Genomic DNA, 15,862 nt, shown 5'->3' on the forward strand with positions numbered 1-15,862 from the left:
ATCTTCTCTCTCAGTTCAAGTGGGAATTTCTGAATTTTATGATCTAGTTCTAGATATTAAAGGGAGGAAGGACATTCCAAGAAAACAGAAGCCTAGCAGAGACATAGAGACAGGAGTGTAACTTTCACGTGTGGGTAAGAGTGGATTTATTTGCCTAAATAAAGGGAGGCTCCTAGACAAACACGTTGAACAGATGTGGTTGTGCCAGATAGTGGAAAGCCTTGCAGATCATGCAGATTAAGTGTGGATTGAACTAGTAGATTTTTGTCTGGCACCAGTAAGAGCCTTTTAAAATCTTTGAACTTCTTGAGAAGCACATGGATGTTATATGTTTTAAAAATAGTAAGTTTTTTTTATTCAGTTATATTACACAGTCCTCAAAATAGATAAATGTTCTTTACAAATGTTAATGTATTTCTTAAAATCAAAATACACTTTTAACTTGTAGTTTAAAGGACCCCTGCAGTGAATCCTCTGTAAAGGATCATTTTATAATATAGCCATATCCTAATTTAATTTTTATAAAGTTTTCAAGTTTTGTAGAATTTAAAATAAATGCAGTATAAATAAATATACATTTCCCCCGTATTTTAATGTAGTAAAATAGTGGAAAGTTGAAAGTTTAAATAGTAAAGAGTCTGTGGTTGTTTGTCGTAGGACTCATCAAGCTCTTCCTCGAGATGCTGTTATAGAAGATTTACGTTTACGAAATAAATACCTCCAAGAAAAACTTCATGCTTTAGAAAAACAGTTTTCAAGGGATGCATATTCTAAGCCTTCAGTAAGTGTACATCTATTCTTTTTTCATTCTGAAGTTTAAAAGTAAAGTCAACTTGTACCTTTATCTGGCTTAAAGTGGTAGATCCCTCCCACTAATATTAACGCAAGAAATTCAACTTTTATTTTTACTAGGTAGTGATGTATATTAACTTCTCTGATGCTTTTTTTGTAACAGTAAACTTAAGATTCTTATGCTTTGCATAAAACTTCATTACAAATGATTTTTGGAGATTTTAAATGTAGTTATGAGTTTTGCTGTGGTAAGAACATACAGTTAGATAAAGCAGGAAAATATGTTATAGCATTATTTCCATTCAAATGTGTGATATGTTTCTAATTTTTCTTTATAAATATTTCATTAACAGAAATATTTGTTGTATCTTATTTTAAAACACTCATGTGTATATTTTTATTATTTTTTTCCTTTTCTTTTCCTGTTTCTTCTCTTTCTTCTGCTTCAAGCAGAATCTGTCATGTGACACAGCTATGCTTTCTACTCTTGCTACCAGTGTTAATAAAAACAGGCACAATATTCTTCACAAAAAGAATGCTTTACACAGGAACAAAAAGAAACCCATAACAGTACTCAGAATTAAAGATGGGAAGGGAATAGATGTCAGTGACAAGTTATGTCATCAGCTACCTAGAAATACTGTACAGTATTATGGTAATGAAGAAAAACACAAAGCAGAAGTTATTGTAGATCCTGCTGAGCTAAATAAGTCTGAGTCACGGCCAAACAATAAATCAAGTCCATTTAGGTCAACAGATGGTACCTTGGCAGATTTTAACTCCAATGTTGAAAAGGAACCAGATCCTGAAATTGAGAATATTAATCAGGACTCTTGTGAAAATAATGAACAGGGTTATAAAAACAAGGAAGAGAATGAGCTAGGCAAGAATGAGAAAGGAAAGGGACACGTAGCTGAAGATGTGGGTCACAGCCATCACATGGATCCGGAAGAATCTGCCGGGGAGGACAGTAGCTGTGCCGCAGGGGCTGCTGCGGTGACTCAGTGCGCTGAGGAGGATGCGCAGGCAAACTCTGAAACTGATGCGCCAGCCCAGTCGAGAAACGAAGTGTCCCAGGTTTGAGTCTGTGGCAGTCTGCTATTTCTCTGTTAGTTGAGTTCTCTTATAGCAAGTAGTATATGTATATGATGCAAATAGAAACAAATTGTGTAGGATTTGTAAAAAATACTAGTTTTTAATAAACTTCTCTTTAAACCCTAACATATGACTAGTTCCTACAAAAAATTAGTGGTTGTGCATTTCCTAGTTCATGTTAGTACTCACTGTTTTACCATCGGTATTCACAATACTTTGCAGAGCATTATTCCTATCTTATGTAGAAAGCTTGGAGAATAAGTAACATCTCTGTGAAACAGAAACAGACTTACAGACATAGAAAACAAACTTACAGTTAGCGAAGGGGAAAAGTGGGTGGGGGAGAGATAAATTAGGAATTTGGGATTAGCAGATACACACCACTATATATAGAATAGATAAACAGCAAGGTCCTACTTACTGTATAGCGCTGGGAACTATATTTAATATCCTGTAATAAACCACAATGGGAAAAAAACATCTCTAGTGATCAAGAAGATGCAGAACCAAGACTTAAATGCAGGTTTAATTTTACAGTTCATGAACTTTTTATATACACACTACTTTTGGTCAGTTTCCATTGCAGTCCAAAATAAGTTTGTTCCCAATTGAAATCAAATAGCATTCATTCATTTATTCCTTCCTTTCCACCTCAGATATTCCAGTCACCTAAGTCCTCATTAAATCAGACACTTAAATTAAGAGAAAATGGGTGAAAGTGACTTAATTCTTCTTCCATTTTCTTATCCAGGTTCATAATGCTTCTCTTCTTCACTTGAAAAGTAATTGAGAATTAGAGACGTCCACTGTGTATTATCTTTATCTCCCACCCGCTAAGATTTTGATTTCTAGCAGTATATATCTTTTAACAAGATTCTTCCATAAAACAATTTGGAAGTCTCAAAAAATTCATTATATAAGAATTCCATTTATTTTATTTTCATAGAGGAGTTTCATTAGAATTTATTCTCCAAAAATTTGGACAATCTCAACTGATACCTTTAGTTTTGTTTTCTGAGAGTTGGAAGGGAAAAAAAATGATCCACATTCACTTACATAATAATTGCATCCATATTTTAGTGAGGAGGACTGTTGGAAAAAATCCTCATGTGAGATCACCAGATAGAATTATTCTCCTCTGTGAGCGGAATTTAATCTGTTTTATATCTGTCAATCAGGGGAACTGATTTGTTAAGTAGCTATCATAGGCTGAAGAGAGAAGTAAGAAAGGCAGAAGAGCTCAGGGACAGAGAACTACAGATTTCCATGTCTGAAGAGACATTAAAAATTACCCTAGCTAGTGCCTTCATCTGTAAGACGCAAGAACCCTGCAGGTGGTGTAATTTGCCTAGTGTTAACCTAACAGTAGCAAAACCAGAATGTATGCTTGGGTTATCTGACAGAAAATAAGTAGGGGCATATTCCTACTGACGTCATCAGATTTATCTGTGTTATTTTTCTTGCCACTGTGTATGTATGTTCACATGCACACACACACCCTCCAACAAATGGAAATAAGGTGGGCACATGCAGTGTTTCTGCCAGTGTTGTGCTACATGCCCTCAGGTCAGAATCAAAGCTTAGCCTAGAATTTCTTTGCTTTTCTGTATCCTATTTTCTCATTTTTTAACTTTTACTGCATTTTACCTAAGAAAACGTTTTTGTTTTTGTTTTTTTTAACCTAAGGGTGAATATATCAGAATGTAAAATATTTAACCTACTGCTAATTGAAAAGATGTTATTGAGCCATGTGTAATAAATATATATAATATTGTACTTTAATAATAATCTATAATATGTAATATATTAATATGATAACAATCATAATAGCGTCTGTGGAGTTATTGATAGTTCATCAAGCCAGTAGAGAGAGAAGGGGATGGTGGGAAAAAAAACAGCTGTTCTGAGTGCTTTCACGAAATTATTTCATATGATGTTCATTAACAGTCTTTTGAGGTAAGTGGTATTCTATCCACTTTATGGAAAAAGGGAATCAAGCACAGGTTTCTCTTTCAAATAATCTATAGTTTAGAGTGAGAAATAAAAAATGAACATAAATAATAACCCAAGGTGGATTCATGCCGAGAGAAATGCAAAGTGTTACTGGATTTCAGAGGAAGGAGTGATTACTTTAGCTCAAGGAGAAAGGAAAAGCTTTCTACAGGAGGAAGGAATTGAGGCACTTTTTTGTAGGCTTGTGTCTTCATTTGCTAGGCTCACCGTAACAAAACACCACAGAGTTGATGGCTTAAACAACAGAAATTTATGCTCAGTTCTGGAAGCCAGAAATCCCAAATCAGCAGGGTGGTATTCCTCTTTAGGCTGTGAGGGAAGGATCTGTTCCAGGCCTCTCTCCTTGCCTTGTGGATGACTAGCTTCTCCCTGTCTCTTCACATTGTCTCCGTTCTGTGTATGTCTGTGTGTCCAAATTTCCCTTTGGTACAAGAACATCAAACATTGTTTGATTAAGGCACATTCTAATGAGCTGATTTTAACCTGATATCTCTGTAAAGACCCTATCTATCTCCAAATAAGATCATTCTGAAGTACTGGGGGTTAGATTTTCAACATATGAATTTGGGGGGTTGGGTGGGGGGCAGGGTGTTAATACAATCTATCACAGGTAGGTAACAGTCTCATTTTATTTTTGGACTAGAAAACTACCACAGATTAGTCACTATGAGAGTATATATGGAGGCTTTATATGTGTGGACAATATTAAATCATACGTGACTTTCTGTATTAATCCAAACAAAACTACCCTTTTCTCCTGTGAGTTTGTTTGTGGTTATTTTCTTTAGAGCTCTCCAATTTTCTCATTTCTTTGAGGAAAAATGTTCCCTTTTAGCATGGTGTTTTCTTACCCAGTGTGTCTTACACAGCTTTTATTTGTTAAACCTTAAAAATATTCCTAACTTCATTTTCCTGAAGACTTCAGAAGTAGAATCAGATGATCATTATCAAAGAGAACAGGAGCTCCAGAAGGAAAACTTGAAGTTGTCATCTGAAAATATTGAACTAAAATTTCAACTTGAACAAGCAAATAAAGATTTGCCAAGATTAAAGGTAAATTTAATATTCTTTGTTATAGTTAGGAAATCTAATGCCTGAAAACCTTTTTTCTCTCTACTTAATTGTTACGTTTACCGTATTAGCTCATGAAGAAGTCAGAAACTCATATTCATAGAATATCATGATAGTATTATACTCTCTACATTCTAGGTCAGGTATTCTAGGCACTGGAAAACAGCAGCTAAAAAAATTCTCGCACTCATAGAGCTTACATTCCAGTGGGGAAAGCTACTAATAGGTAAACACGTCAATATATAGTATGTCGGCTGATGTTAAGTGCTAAGAAGAAAAAGCATGTTTGGGGTGAAAGATGTGTGAATGTGTGCTGGAGAGGGGTACAGCTAACCTTGAACTGTGAGGGTCCACTTACGTACTTTTCGATGGTAAATACTGCTGTACTGCGTAACCCATGTTTGTTTGAACCCATGGATACCGAGGAATTGCAGATATGGAGAGTATAAGTTACACCCCCACATTGTTCAAGGGTCAACTGTATATGGAATCACTAGTTCAAATTGGGTAGTAAGGGGAGGCTTCCTTAATAAAATGAAATTTTAGCAGAGAGCTAGGGGATAGGTAAAGAAGTGGGCCATACGAATACCAGAAAAAGAGTTCTAGACGACAGAAATGACAAGCTCAAATGCCCTGTGGCAAGGTTGGAGGTTGGTGTAATTAATTAGCAGTTGTCACACTTTAAAATAATTAGGATAGCTCTAAAAAAATAAAGTCTTTAAATTAAAATAAATATATATTAGAATAATTATCTCTGTTAGAAATTTTACTTTATTTTGATGTTTATAATGCTTCTTTTTGGTTTTCTAAGTCTTATCCTATTTATGGGACTCTTTTTCTCTTGCCTGGCTAATTTTTTCTGTTCTTTTTTTAACCTAGAATATAAGCAGTCTGTTAATTCCACTGATAAGTAATGGCATATGAGCTATGTTGCTTCTCATTCTGATTTTTACAGTATTAGAACCAGTGTTGGAAGATTAGTTGTTTTTCTCTGTACAGTATGGTATGGTTCTACAGAGGTAATTTATGGGACAGTCAAAATCAGGAGTTCTAAACTCAAATTTATATTGTATACTGAGGCAATAATACGGGAAATATTTCTCTAAATTCACATACAAAATGCTTCTGTATTAATACACTTTAATTCAGTATGTCCTATTTTAATTCAAAATCCTCTTCATAGGTGTGAAGACTCACTTGTTTAATTCAGCTATACAGTTGAATTAGACTTAGTCTTTAGTTGAAAAGACTGATGGTTCGATGAATTGTTTGCCTTTCCTTTTCAGTGGCTATTTTAAATTGTTACATGTTTTCTTTAATCTTTCAGAGTCAAGTAAAAGACTTGAAGGAAATGTGTGATTTTCTTAAGAAAGAGAAAGCAGAAGTAGAGCGGAAACTTGGCCACGTTAGAGGGGTAAGTATGAACGTATGCCATATGTTTGTTTTGGTTTCAGAAGTGATAAGCTGGATACTAGGAAAAAAAGTTTGGATATGTCATAACAGTATTGATAGTCCTCTTACTAGTGCTTCTAGCATCAGTTTTTATTCTGCTGCATCTACGATGTAAAATATCATTAAGCTTTCTCTTTGTTTCAAGTTAAGTGTGTTTTCATCTATCACATCGTACATGCTTTTTATTCCACTTGGACTCTATACCATCTCTTGTCATTGCATATCCCTCCACACCTTGAAAACTTGTAACTTCCAGGACTCTTCCTTCTGTTCATTGAGGTAACTTCTAACTGCTCCTTGGTCTGATTCTAACATTTTATAACTATTTTTTATGATAACCATGGTGACTTCTTAGTTATAATACTAATATGCTGGTGGTCTTTGCAGTATACCAGGGTTTGAGCTGCTACTTATTAGCTGCATGACTTCAGGAATATCAAATTCTCTGAGTTTTGATTTGCTTGTATATAAAGTGAGGATTATAATTCCTCTTTCATAGTGTTATTTTAATGATAAGTTGAAGTGATACAAGCTTTGGCTTCAAATACAGGAATCAACAATGATTTTAATAATAAATCTCATGTTCTTGGCACTTTATATTATACTTTCTAAAATATTTCATTAAATAAAAACTTGACACATTTCTTTCTAGTCTGGTAGAAGTGGAAAGACAATCCCAGAACTAGAAAAAACCATTGGTTTAATGAAAAAAGTAGTCGAAAAAGTCCAAAGGGAAAATGAACAGTTGAAAAAAGCATCAGGAATACTGACCAGTGAAAAAATGGCTAATATTGAGCTGGAAAATGAAAAGTTGAAGGTAATATTTTTAATGTGATCATCTGTACAGAATGTTTTACTAATATAATTTTTATTAACTTTTAAGGACAGTTTTAAATATACTATATAAAATGGCTTTAGAGGATATTTTATACATACAGAAAAAAAAAATACTGGAGACAAGGGCTGAGTAGTTAGAGTATCACCACTTGGTCTTCTTATTTCCGACCAGTGGTTCTCACTCTGGCAGCAAAAAGTAATTAACTGTGTCTATATTCAAAAATATAGCTTCCTGAGCCCCCAGTTTTGAGATTGATTGGATTATTTCAGGGTTGGTCCTATAATAGGTATTGTGGTTTTGTTTTGTTTTTTTTTAAGTCACCCACTCACGCTAAGCCAGGATTGGGAACCTCTGCTCTAGTCATCTGACCAGTATTAAACGGAAGAATTTAATTCTAATTATGTCAAGTGTGGTCTCTAAAACTATGTTAAATTAAGTTTTATGAGTGTACAACATCATTGTTTATTTCCTTGTTTTGATAAGGTAGAGTTTTTTTTTAATTACTAGGCTGAATTAGAAAAACTGAAAGTTCATCTTGGACGTCAGCTGAGCATGCAGTATGAATCCAAGACCAAAGGCACAGAGAAAATTGTTGCTGAAAATGAAAGGCTTCGTAAAGAACTTAAAAAAGTATGACTTTCACTATTGACTATAATTATTTTTATGTTAATAAACTGGTACACTTTGGGAAAACTGGATGAAAAAGCTAGTCTATTCAGAGTCGGTATTAAGAGATTTAGGAATTGTGTTTTTATGCCCACCATCCTTTCATTATGAGGAACACTGAAAATAAAAATTAATAGATTGATAGGTAGTATAATGAAGAAGCTACATAGCCAGGATTCAAATGCTGACTCTATCCCTTCTTAGCCCAGGGAACTAGGGCAAGCTTCTATTCCCTCTCCATCTCTCAATTTCCTCATCTGTATAACTGGGACTATTAAGTATACCTGTTTCCCAGAGCTACTGAAGGGCTTAAATGAGATAATATTTGTGTACATGACCTAGAATAATGCCTGATGTACAATAAAGAATATATAAAACTGTTTTCTTTAAACGATTTTAAAGTCTTTACTGTGTCAAAATACATTCCTTGCCCCAGACAAATAGGTCCAGGGAATAAGTTGAAATTAATATTTTTAAACTATTTATAACAGTATCTGAATATACTTTGAGGCCAGTGTGATACTGTGCTTTGAATGTGGATGTTTAATAGTGGAAATAATCTTTGGTACTTACCCATACTTTAGACTTCTAGTTATGTTTCTCAGGTATTAAAACATCTTTTAAAAATCTAAAGACATAACTATCTCATTTTCTGTAACTATTACGGACAAAGCTGATAAATTTAAAGTAACCACTAGAGTAAATACTTGTAAATATATTTTTATAATCTCATTTACATGATCTGTTCTAAATATTATGATCATTGCTGTTTTAGAGTAGAAGAAACATTGGATTTTTATTGGAACTTTAATCAGCATTAGAACTCCACTTTATTTTTTTTCTAGTTTGTAGTGATAATTTTGAATATATCACATCCATGAGAACAGTAGTGTGTTTTGTCCTAATACACTAATTATCTTTTAATGATAGGAAACTGAAGCTGCAGAGAAATTGCGGATAGCTAAGAACAATTTAGAGATATTAAATGAGAAGATGACAGTTCAACTAGAAGAGACAGGGAAGAGATTACAGCTGGCAGAAAGTAGGGGTCCACAGCTTGAAGGTGCTGACAGCAAGAGCTGGAAATCAATTGTTGTTACAAGGTAGGAACAAATGGTTTAAAATACAAAGTTTAATCAGTTCTAATTCTGCCATTATTATTTTTCAAGGATGTGATACTATTCTGATTAACTTAGTTGTTTCCTTGATGAACTGTTTTGCTTTAACATGATCCTCACTTTGTCTTCCTGAAAATATTTAACTGAGTGGGTTGTCAGAGCACAGGACAGAGCAGAGCTGGGGCTGGGCTGAGGGTGTTGGAGCTGGGTCGGCGTAATGAAGGTGCTATCAGCCGCGAGCCTGGACTGCTGATGCCCAGCTTCTCCTGGGTGCTGCTTTTCTCCAGCCACCCCTCTGCCTCGTCACTGTAGGCAATTTCTACCCCAAGTAGAAGCCAGGCACAGAAGAAGTTGAGCTGTCTTGTCACAACCTGTGGCACACCGGATCTGGGCTATGCTGCAGTTTTGAAGTTACATTCTCAGCTTCTTGCTCTTCAAGTAGTCTCAAAAGATGAATTCAGCAAACAGCTTTAGTGTCTTACTGGCCTCTGCTTTCTGGCATTTGATTTTCTCCCTCCCCTTGAGCCTATTCTACAAGTACGTGTGAGCCCTGCCTGTCAGATAAACTTTGTGGCTATGAACGAGGTGATGGGAATTCACTACTGAACATTCACATGTTCATCGCCTCTATCACCAGGGGTGGTTCATCGTGACAATGATGAGTCAGTAAAAGGCTTTGGTGTCATTCTCATTTCTAGCCTTAAGCAGCTGCTTCAAGGAGTCTGTATGGAAGCCAGAGACCAGTGAGATCCTGCCCATGTCCTTTCCCATTAAAGTCATCCTGTCTGAAGTTGCCTTCTTTACATCTGCTGGCCCCATTTCAGAAGGCAAACTCGTCTTAATCTTACCATATTCCTAGAGTTCCTTATGTCCATGCATCTCACTTTCCCCTTAGGTGTCTACCTGCTGTTTAGAATGGACTTGATGAGGTATGGATTGGCAGTGACCACCCCGACAAGTAGCATGGGAACCCTAGCACTGCGGGGCTACAGCTGGTCCCATAATGGCCTGCTGCACTGCCAATCTGTCAACCAGGTCGAAGGAGAAAAGAAAGGATATGCAGGTAGGTTAGAGGTGCAGGTGGCCAGGAATTTCTGGAGGAGGATCCTTGGTCCGTGTCCTAACATCACACTGAGAGTATTCAGAATCCACTCTTCCCCTCTATAGCTGTCTCTTAATTCTGTCAGAGGGCTAGTGTGAGGACTAAATGAAATAATACATGTGATAGATAGTACGAAGGGGAGAAGGGGCCTCTTCTGCCTGCTTGGACCCCAGCAGAGGCTCTCACCCAGCAACCCTGTCAGTTGATTTCTTGGTTGGTCCTTTATTTCCTTCTACAATCACCTATGGATTGAGAAAGAATTCTGAATTACTTTGAGATGTATTTATCCAGCAGGAATTTACTCAGTACCTGCTAAATGCCAGACTCTGCTTTATGTTAGAAGTATTTCTAAGAGGCCTACTTTGGCTCGGTTCCTTTAGAAAGCCAGGTAGCTGCCATGGCTTATAGTTACCTAATTGCCACCATGACCTTAAGTGAATTACAGCTCTTCTGTGAGCTCAGGTTTTTTAATCTGTGGAAATGATAATCCCTGTCCTTTTTTTCCTAAAAAGGGCTTGTGAGGCTGCAGAAAAGATTATAAATGTGAAAGGGTTTATAAAGTTTATAAACATTTGAGAAGTTTGATGATATTTAACCATAACTGAAGATGACTTTGCCTTTTAGATTATGTATGTGTTTTTAATCCAAGAACTGTACAGGTAACTGAGCACAGAGTAGACCTTATGTAAACCCTTTTGGAAAAAACGTTAAGTCCTAGCGGAATCCACTTGACAGAAGGCTAATTCTGATCCTTGACCTCAAACCTCCCTAAATCCACTGAAAAAAATTACTGAAGTCTGCAGCTGTAGTTAGGCACCCAGCTCAGTAAAGTGGTTTGGAGATCTCTTTTGGTGCCCATGGCACATTGCTCATGCTGACATCTTTATAGTTGCTCTGTTGTTACTCAACAAACTAATGACATCTATTCCATACCAGGCTTTATAATACTGACTGCTGACAGGCCGGGGTGATGTGGGAGCTGTTTCAGATAAGGTGCTCAGGGAAGGCCTCTCTGACTGGATGGCATTTGAGCCAGGAATTGAATGAAGGGAAGGAATGAACTTCTGATATTTCACCACTTTGATAGTCTTTGTAGGATAAGAACACTGCCTTCTAATCTAAGTTTTAAAATTTATCAAAAGCTCTTTGGTAATAATCATATTATTATGTATTATGTTGTAATATTGAGATAATGTTCCTTCCTTGTCCTGTCCTTACCTGATTTTGTTGCCAAATTGTTCCTTTTTCCTTCTTCTGGAAATATTCGAATATTATAAGCATTGTCTCACTTTAATGTGGTATGATGTGCTTGTAAAACCATTTTGGCTCAATGTTTTTTAAAATTTCTTTTAGAGTCTGGATTTTTCTTTTTCTTTTCTTTTTTTTTTTGGTAACTACTGATCATTTCTTTAAAGGTTACAAATCTATTGAGATTCTTACAAGCTTCATCTCTCCCCCATATTATACCAGTTTTTTTACTCCTGTTTTTACACATTCTTTTCCCTCCCAGCAGTGTTCTTTTGGTTTTGCTCTACCTGGATACCTCGTGTGTGTGTGTGTGTGTGTGTGTGTGTGTGTGTGTGTACGTGCGTGCACGTGTTTTAGTTTGTCATCTTTAGGTACATTCCTAAGAATATCCAATAATAGAGAATTTGATACTCTGTTGAATTTTAATTTCTGTTTCTTCATTTTATGACTGAAAAAGGTATTAAGGTATTAATTTTAATGTTTTTGAGGTTTTTTTAAATTGAAGTATAGTTGATTTACAATGTTAGTTTCAGATATACAGCAAAATGATTCAGTTATACACTTTCAGTGGTCAAATTCAGACTCCATTCTTGTTTGTAACCTTGGGAAACACCTAAATCCTCTATTTTAGTTGGCCTGTCTGTTAATAGGAATACTTATCCTGGCTGTCACCTAATGCTAAATAAATATGTAAGGAAAGATATGATGAGAAGGAACAGTATAATATTATTTTTAGTGCGATCCTTTGAACTGGCTTTTAAATTAATGAAAAAAGTTATTTTTCATGTCTACACCATTATTTTCCTTTATACTTTCAGAATGTATGAAACCAAGTTGAAAGAACTGGAAACCGACAATGCTAAAAAAACTAAAAGCCTTACTGATCTTAAACAGCTTGTAAGACAAGCAACAGAGAGGGAACAGAAAGTTAAGAAATACAACGAAGACCTTAAGCAACAGGCAAGTAATGTGATTTTTCTTTATGTGATAAAATAATGCATTATATTTCAAACCACTCCTTGGCATCGTCTTACATATGTAAAAATGAACTCTTGACTGATTCCTCTCCTAGAAGGACCATCTAAATGAATGGTGCCACCATTCACCCATTTGTTTAAGCCACAAACCTTGGATGAGACTCCTTTCTTTTCACTCCTACCTCACATCTTTTTCATTAAGTCACATCAGCTCTGTTTTCAAATATATCCCAAATCTGCTGACATCGCAGCACCTCCAGCACTGCCAGTCTGATCTTAGCCATTGTCTCACACCTGAACTATTGCAGTGACTTCCTAACTGGTCTCCCTGCTTCCTCTCTTGTCTTGTTTAACCTTCTTCCTATCCCTGACCTATTTTCCACGTAGTTGCCAAGTAATCCCTTTCAAGCATAAAGCAAATCATAGCAGTCCTATCCTTAGAATATGGGTTCTCCATTACCCCAGAATTATTCCTCAAGCTCTTTTCATAGCCAGTAAGGCCCTACATGGTCCGGCATCTGGTTTCCTCTCTAGCCTCCTCTTTACTTCTCCCCTCACTCACAGTGTTCTAGTCACACTGACCTTTCAGTCCTGGGAGCAAACCAAACTCATTCAAGCTTCAGGGCCTAGCTCTTGCTTCCCTTGTTTAGATTACCATTTACCCAGATATTCTCATAACTCACTCCCTCGCTTCATGGCTCTGCTTATTAAATGAAGGCTCCTCAGAGCCCTCTGCCAAGCCCTGTACTACCTTCCATCACTTTCTGTCCTCTTACCCTGGGTTATTTTCCTTACTAACTCTTCACTCTGTTTCGAAGTGTTATATCACATCACATCATATGCTCATTTGTCTTCCGCCACTGAAAATGTAAGGACCACATGAACTCTCGGGAAGGGATTTTGTCTTTTTTTCACTGCTGTATCCTCTGTGCCTACAGACAACACGCTGTAGTTCCTCAGTGAAAAACTGTTGGGTGCATAGTGACTTAGAACACCACAGAAGTGTGCTCATAGGTGCTTTTGAAAAACTCAACTTTTAAAAGTATGTTTTATTGAAAGTATGTATCTTTATAAAACCTCATATCACCATGTCAAACTTTGCCTTCTTTTCATTGTGCCCAAAGATTGAGATCCTCAAACGTGTTCCTGAAGGTGATGAGACAGAGCAAGGGCTTCAACGGGAGCTTCAAGTTCTAAGGTGTATTATTTGTTTATATGACTACTTTTTTTAAAGTTATTTTTTAATATAACCAGGTTTACCACATTTAGAGACTAAGATTTTTTCAACTTTGCTGCCTAATAGGATTATCAGCCTTATTTCATCCTTCTAAAGCCAATCATTCTTTTATATAATAGATGCTGAAAAAAGGGTAAACCTAATATATGTGTCAAGTTTGCAACTTAAACTTTCTCAAAAGCATGGACTGTATTAAACCTTAGCTTCCAAAAGCAAACATTAATACAATGAAGATAAAAAATTTTACTTCCAAGGTTCTGTGTAGCATATTCTCATGAGACTCCTCCAACAGGAAAACTACTCTTGAAAATGCATCAGATCAGATTTTAAGAACATGAAGGATTTTGACTGTAGGATCTGTTTGAGGATGCAGCACTGCAGCAGGGAGAGTGAATGGACAAATGTTTACCTTTATAAATATCAGCAGGTTCTGAGCACTGCACATCACACAGTGAAAGAAATGCCCATGTATATTGTGGAGTAAAGTCTGGTTTTTATTTTGTTTTAACACATTATCATTGTGTTCTAGATTGGCTAATAGTCAGCTGGAAAAAGAAAAAGAAGAATTAATCCATCAGATAGAAGTTAACAAAGACCAAAATGGAGCTGAAAGCACAATGCCGGGTAATGCATTTTACAACATACTCATAGCATGTTCACTAACCCAAGTTTTTGAATTAGGGTTTGCTTTTTTTGTTCAGATTTCTATTGTCTTCCTATAAAGTCAAATCCCTGACTTAAGGTTTAGAGCTGTCTCTTTCCTCCACACAAAACTATCTCCATTGAGCCCTTTGAGTTCTTTGTAGCATTAAGAAGCCAATATTCTAGTGTTTTTCTCCTTTTGTTCTTGAGTGTTCTGAATTTAATCATGATAGAACAATGCTAAGCAATATAATACTAGGTCCATTGCTTCCAGTTTCTCAGTATAGGCCCTCTGAACATTTTCTTCTAAATGTTTTTGTCATCTTATTATTAATTTAAAAACCACATGCATATAAGTGAACATTGCCTAGTTTTGCTTCCTTTTACAAAGTTAAAACAAAGTCTTTCTTTTACCCTCTTCTACCCTCTTCCGTTCTCATTCAGAAATGATTACTAATCACTCCCATGTTCCTGTGTGCATAGGTATGCACATAATACACACATATGTAATGTATATGTATATGTGTGGATACACACACAATGAACAATTATTTGCAGATTCTCTATTTGCAGTGTCACCTACTCACTAAAATTTACTTGTCACCCAAAATCAGTACTATGTGGTGCTTTTGCAGACATACACAGAGCAGTGAAAAGTGTAAGTTCTATGATCCACACTTTCCTAGATGAAATCCAACAAGGTGACACTGCATTCACTACATTAGAGGACCATTCCAAGGTCACCTTAATAGAATATGCTTCCTGTCCCATTCATGAAGATGTATTTGCTGCCCATTTTCTCAAACTTTAGCATTATTTAAAAAATTTTACCCTTCAATGGCTGCAAAGTATGAGCACGTAACACATTATATATAGTGTTTAAAGAAATACATTTTTGGCAAAGATGGCAATGAAAGCAAAAATCCTGTTGCCCATTGATTCTCGTGATAAAATTAGAGATACTCCAGGGGAAGTCCAGTAAAACTAAAGCCCTTGTGCTTTCTATGTTTTCCTACCAGAGCACCAGGACTTATTTGCCTTTCTGTTATCCACCCTACCCAGCACATTTTTCACATAGTAATTACCCAATGAATGTGTATTTACCTACATGGATTAGCCAAAGTGGTCTGGTAACAGGAGCACTTGGCTTCTTCCCTAACAGTCTGCTTATTTTGTTGTACTTTGAGCACTTAAGAAGTTTTCTTGGTTCTAGAATTTTTCTCTGAAAATTAACCTGACTCTGTACTTCTAACACCTAGCATATGCCTCTGTCTGAAATGGAATATTAATACCTGATACAGAGGTAGCATACAGAATTCACAGCCTGAAAAGTGTTTCAACCATAAAATCCCATATTTTCCAAGCTCTAGTCTCATAAGTTTCCTCCTTATCTAAAACAAATCCTGTATCTTGAATTTATTCATAGTGGGAAAAAGCTAAGTCTGATTTTTATAACTTTTTTGGCAGATCCTGATCAACTAAAGGAAAAGGTCGAAGATTTAGAGACACAGCTCAAAACCTCAGATCTAGAAAAGCAGCATTTGAAGGTAAATATTTAGTTATATCTTATTATAGTATTATGAATGTTTGTTGAAAGCAGCTGTTGAAAAC

General features: G+C 36.0%; 1 protein-coding gene across 6 annotated transcripts in view; it reads left to right on the plus strand.

The window, feature by feature from the left end:
• Positions 1-15,862, plus strand: part of CEP290 (centrosomal protein 290) — an 82,049-nt gene that overhangs the window by 64,437 nt on the left and 1,750 nt on the right. For 4 of the 6 annotated variants that reach the window (XM_072973263.1, XM_031683286.2, XM_072973264.1 and 1 more), the window contains 10 exons: positions 658-781; positions 4,819-4,953; positions 6,299-6,385; positions 7,076-7,240; positions 7,769-7,891; positions 8,858-9,030; positions 12,214-12,355; positions 13,497-13,570; positions 14,139-14,233; positions 15,719-15,798. In XM_072973263.1, the coding sequence (XP_072829364.1) occupies positions 658-781; positions 4,819-4,953; positions 6,299-6,385; positions 7,076-7,240; positions 7,769-7,891; positions 8,858-9,030; positions 12,214-12,355; positions 13,497-13,570; positions 14,139-14,233; positions 15,719-15,798 (1,198 nt within the window). Of the gene's footprint in view, positions 1-657; positions 782-1,245; positions 2,011-4,818; positions 4,954-6,298; positions 6,386-7,075; positions 7,241-7,768; positions 7,892-8,857; positions 9,031-12,213; positions 12,356-13,496; positions 13,573-14,138; positions 14,234-15,718; positions 15,800-15,862 lie in introns of those variants that run through there. The other 2 variants (XR_012078557.1, XM_072973266.1) reach the window with 2 other exon arrangements.

Source organism: Vicugna pacos, chromosome 12, assembly GCF_048564905.1.
Source record: "Vicugna pacos chromosome 12, VicPac4, whole genome shotgun sequence".
Lineage (NCBI taxonomy): Eukaryota > Metazoa > Chordata > Mammalia > Artiodactyla > Camelidae > Vicugna > Vicugna pacos.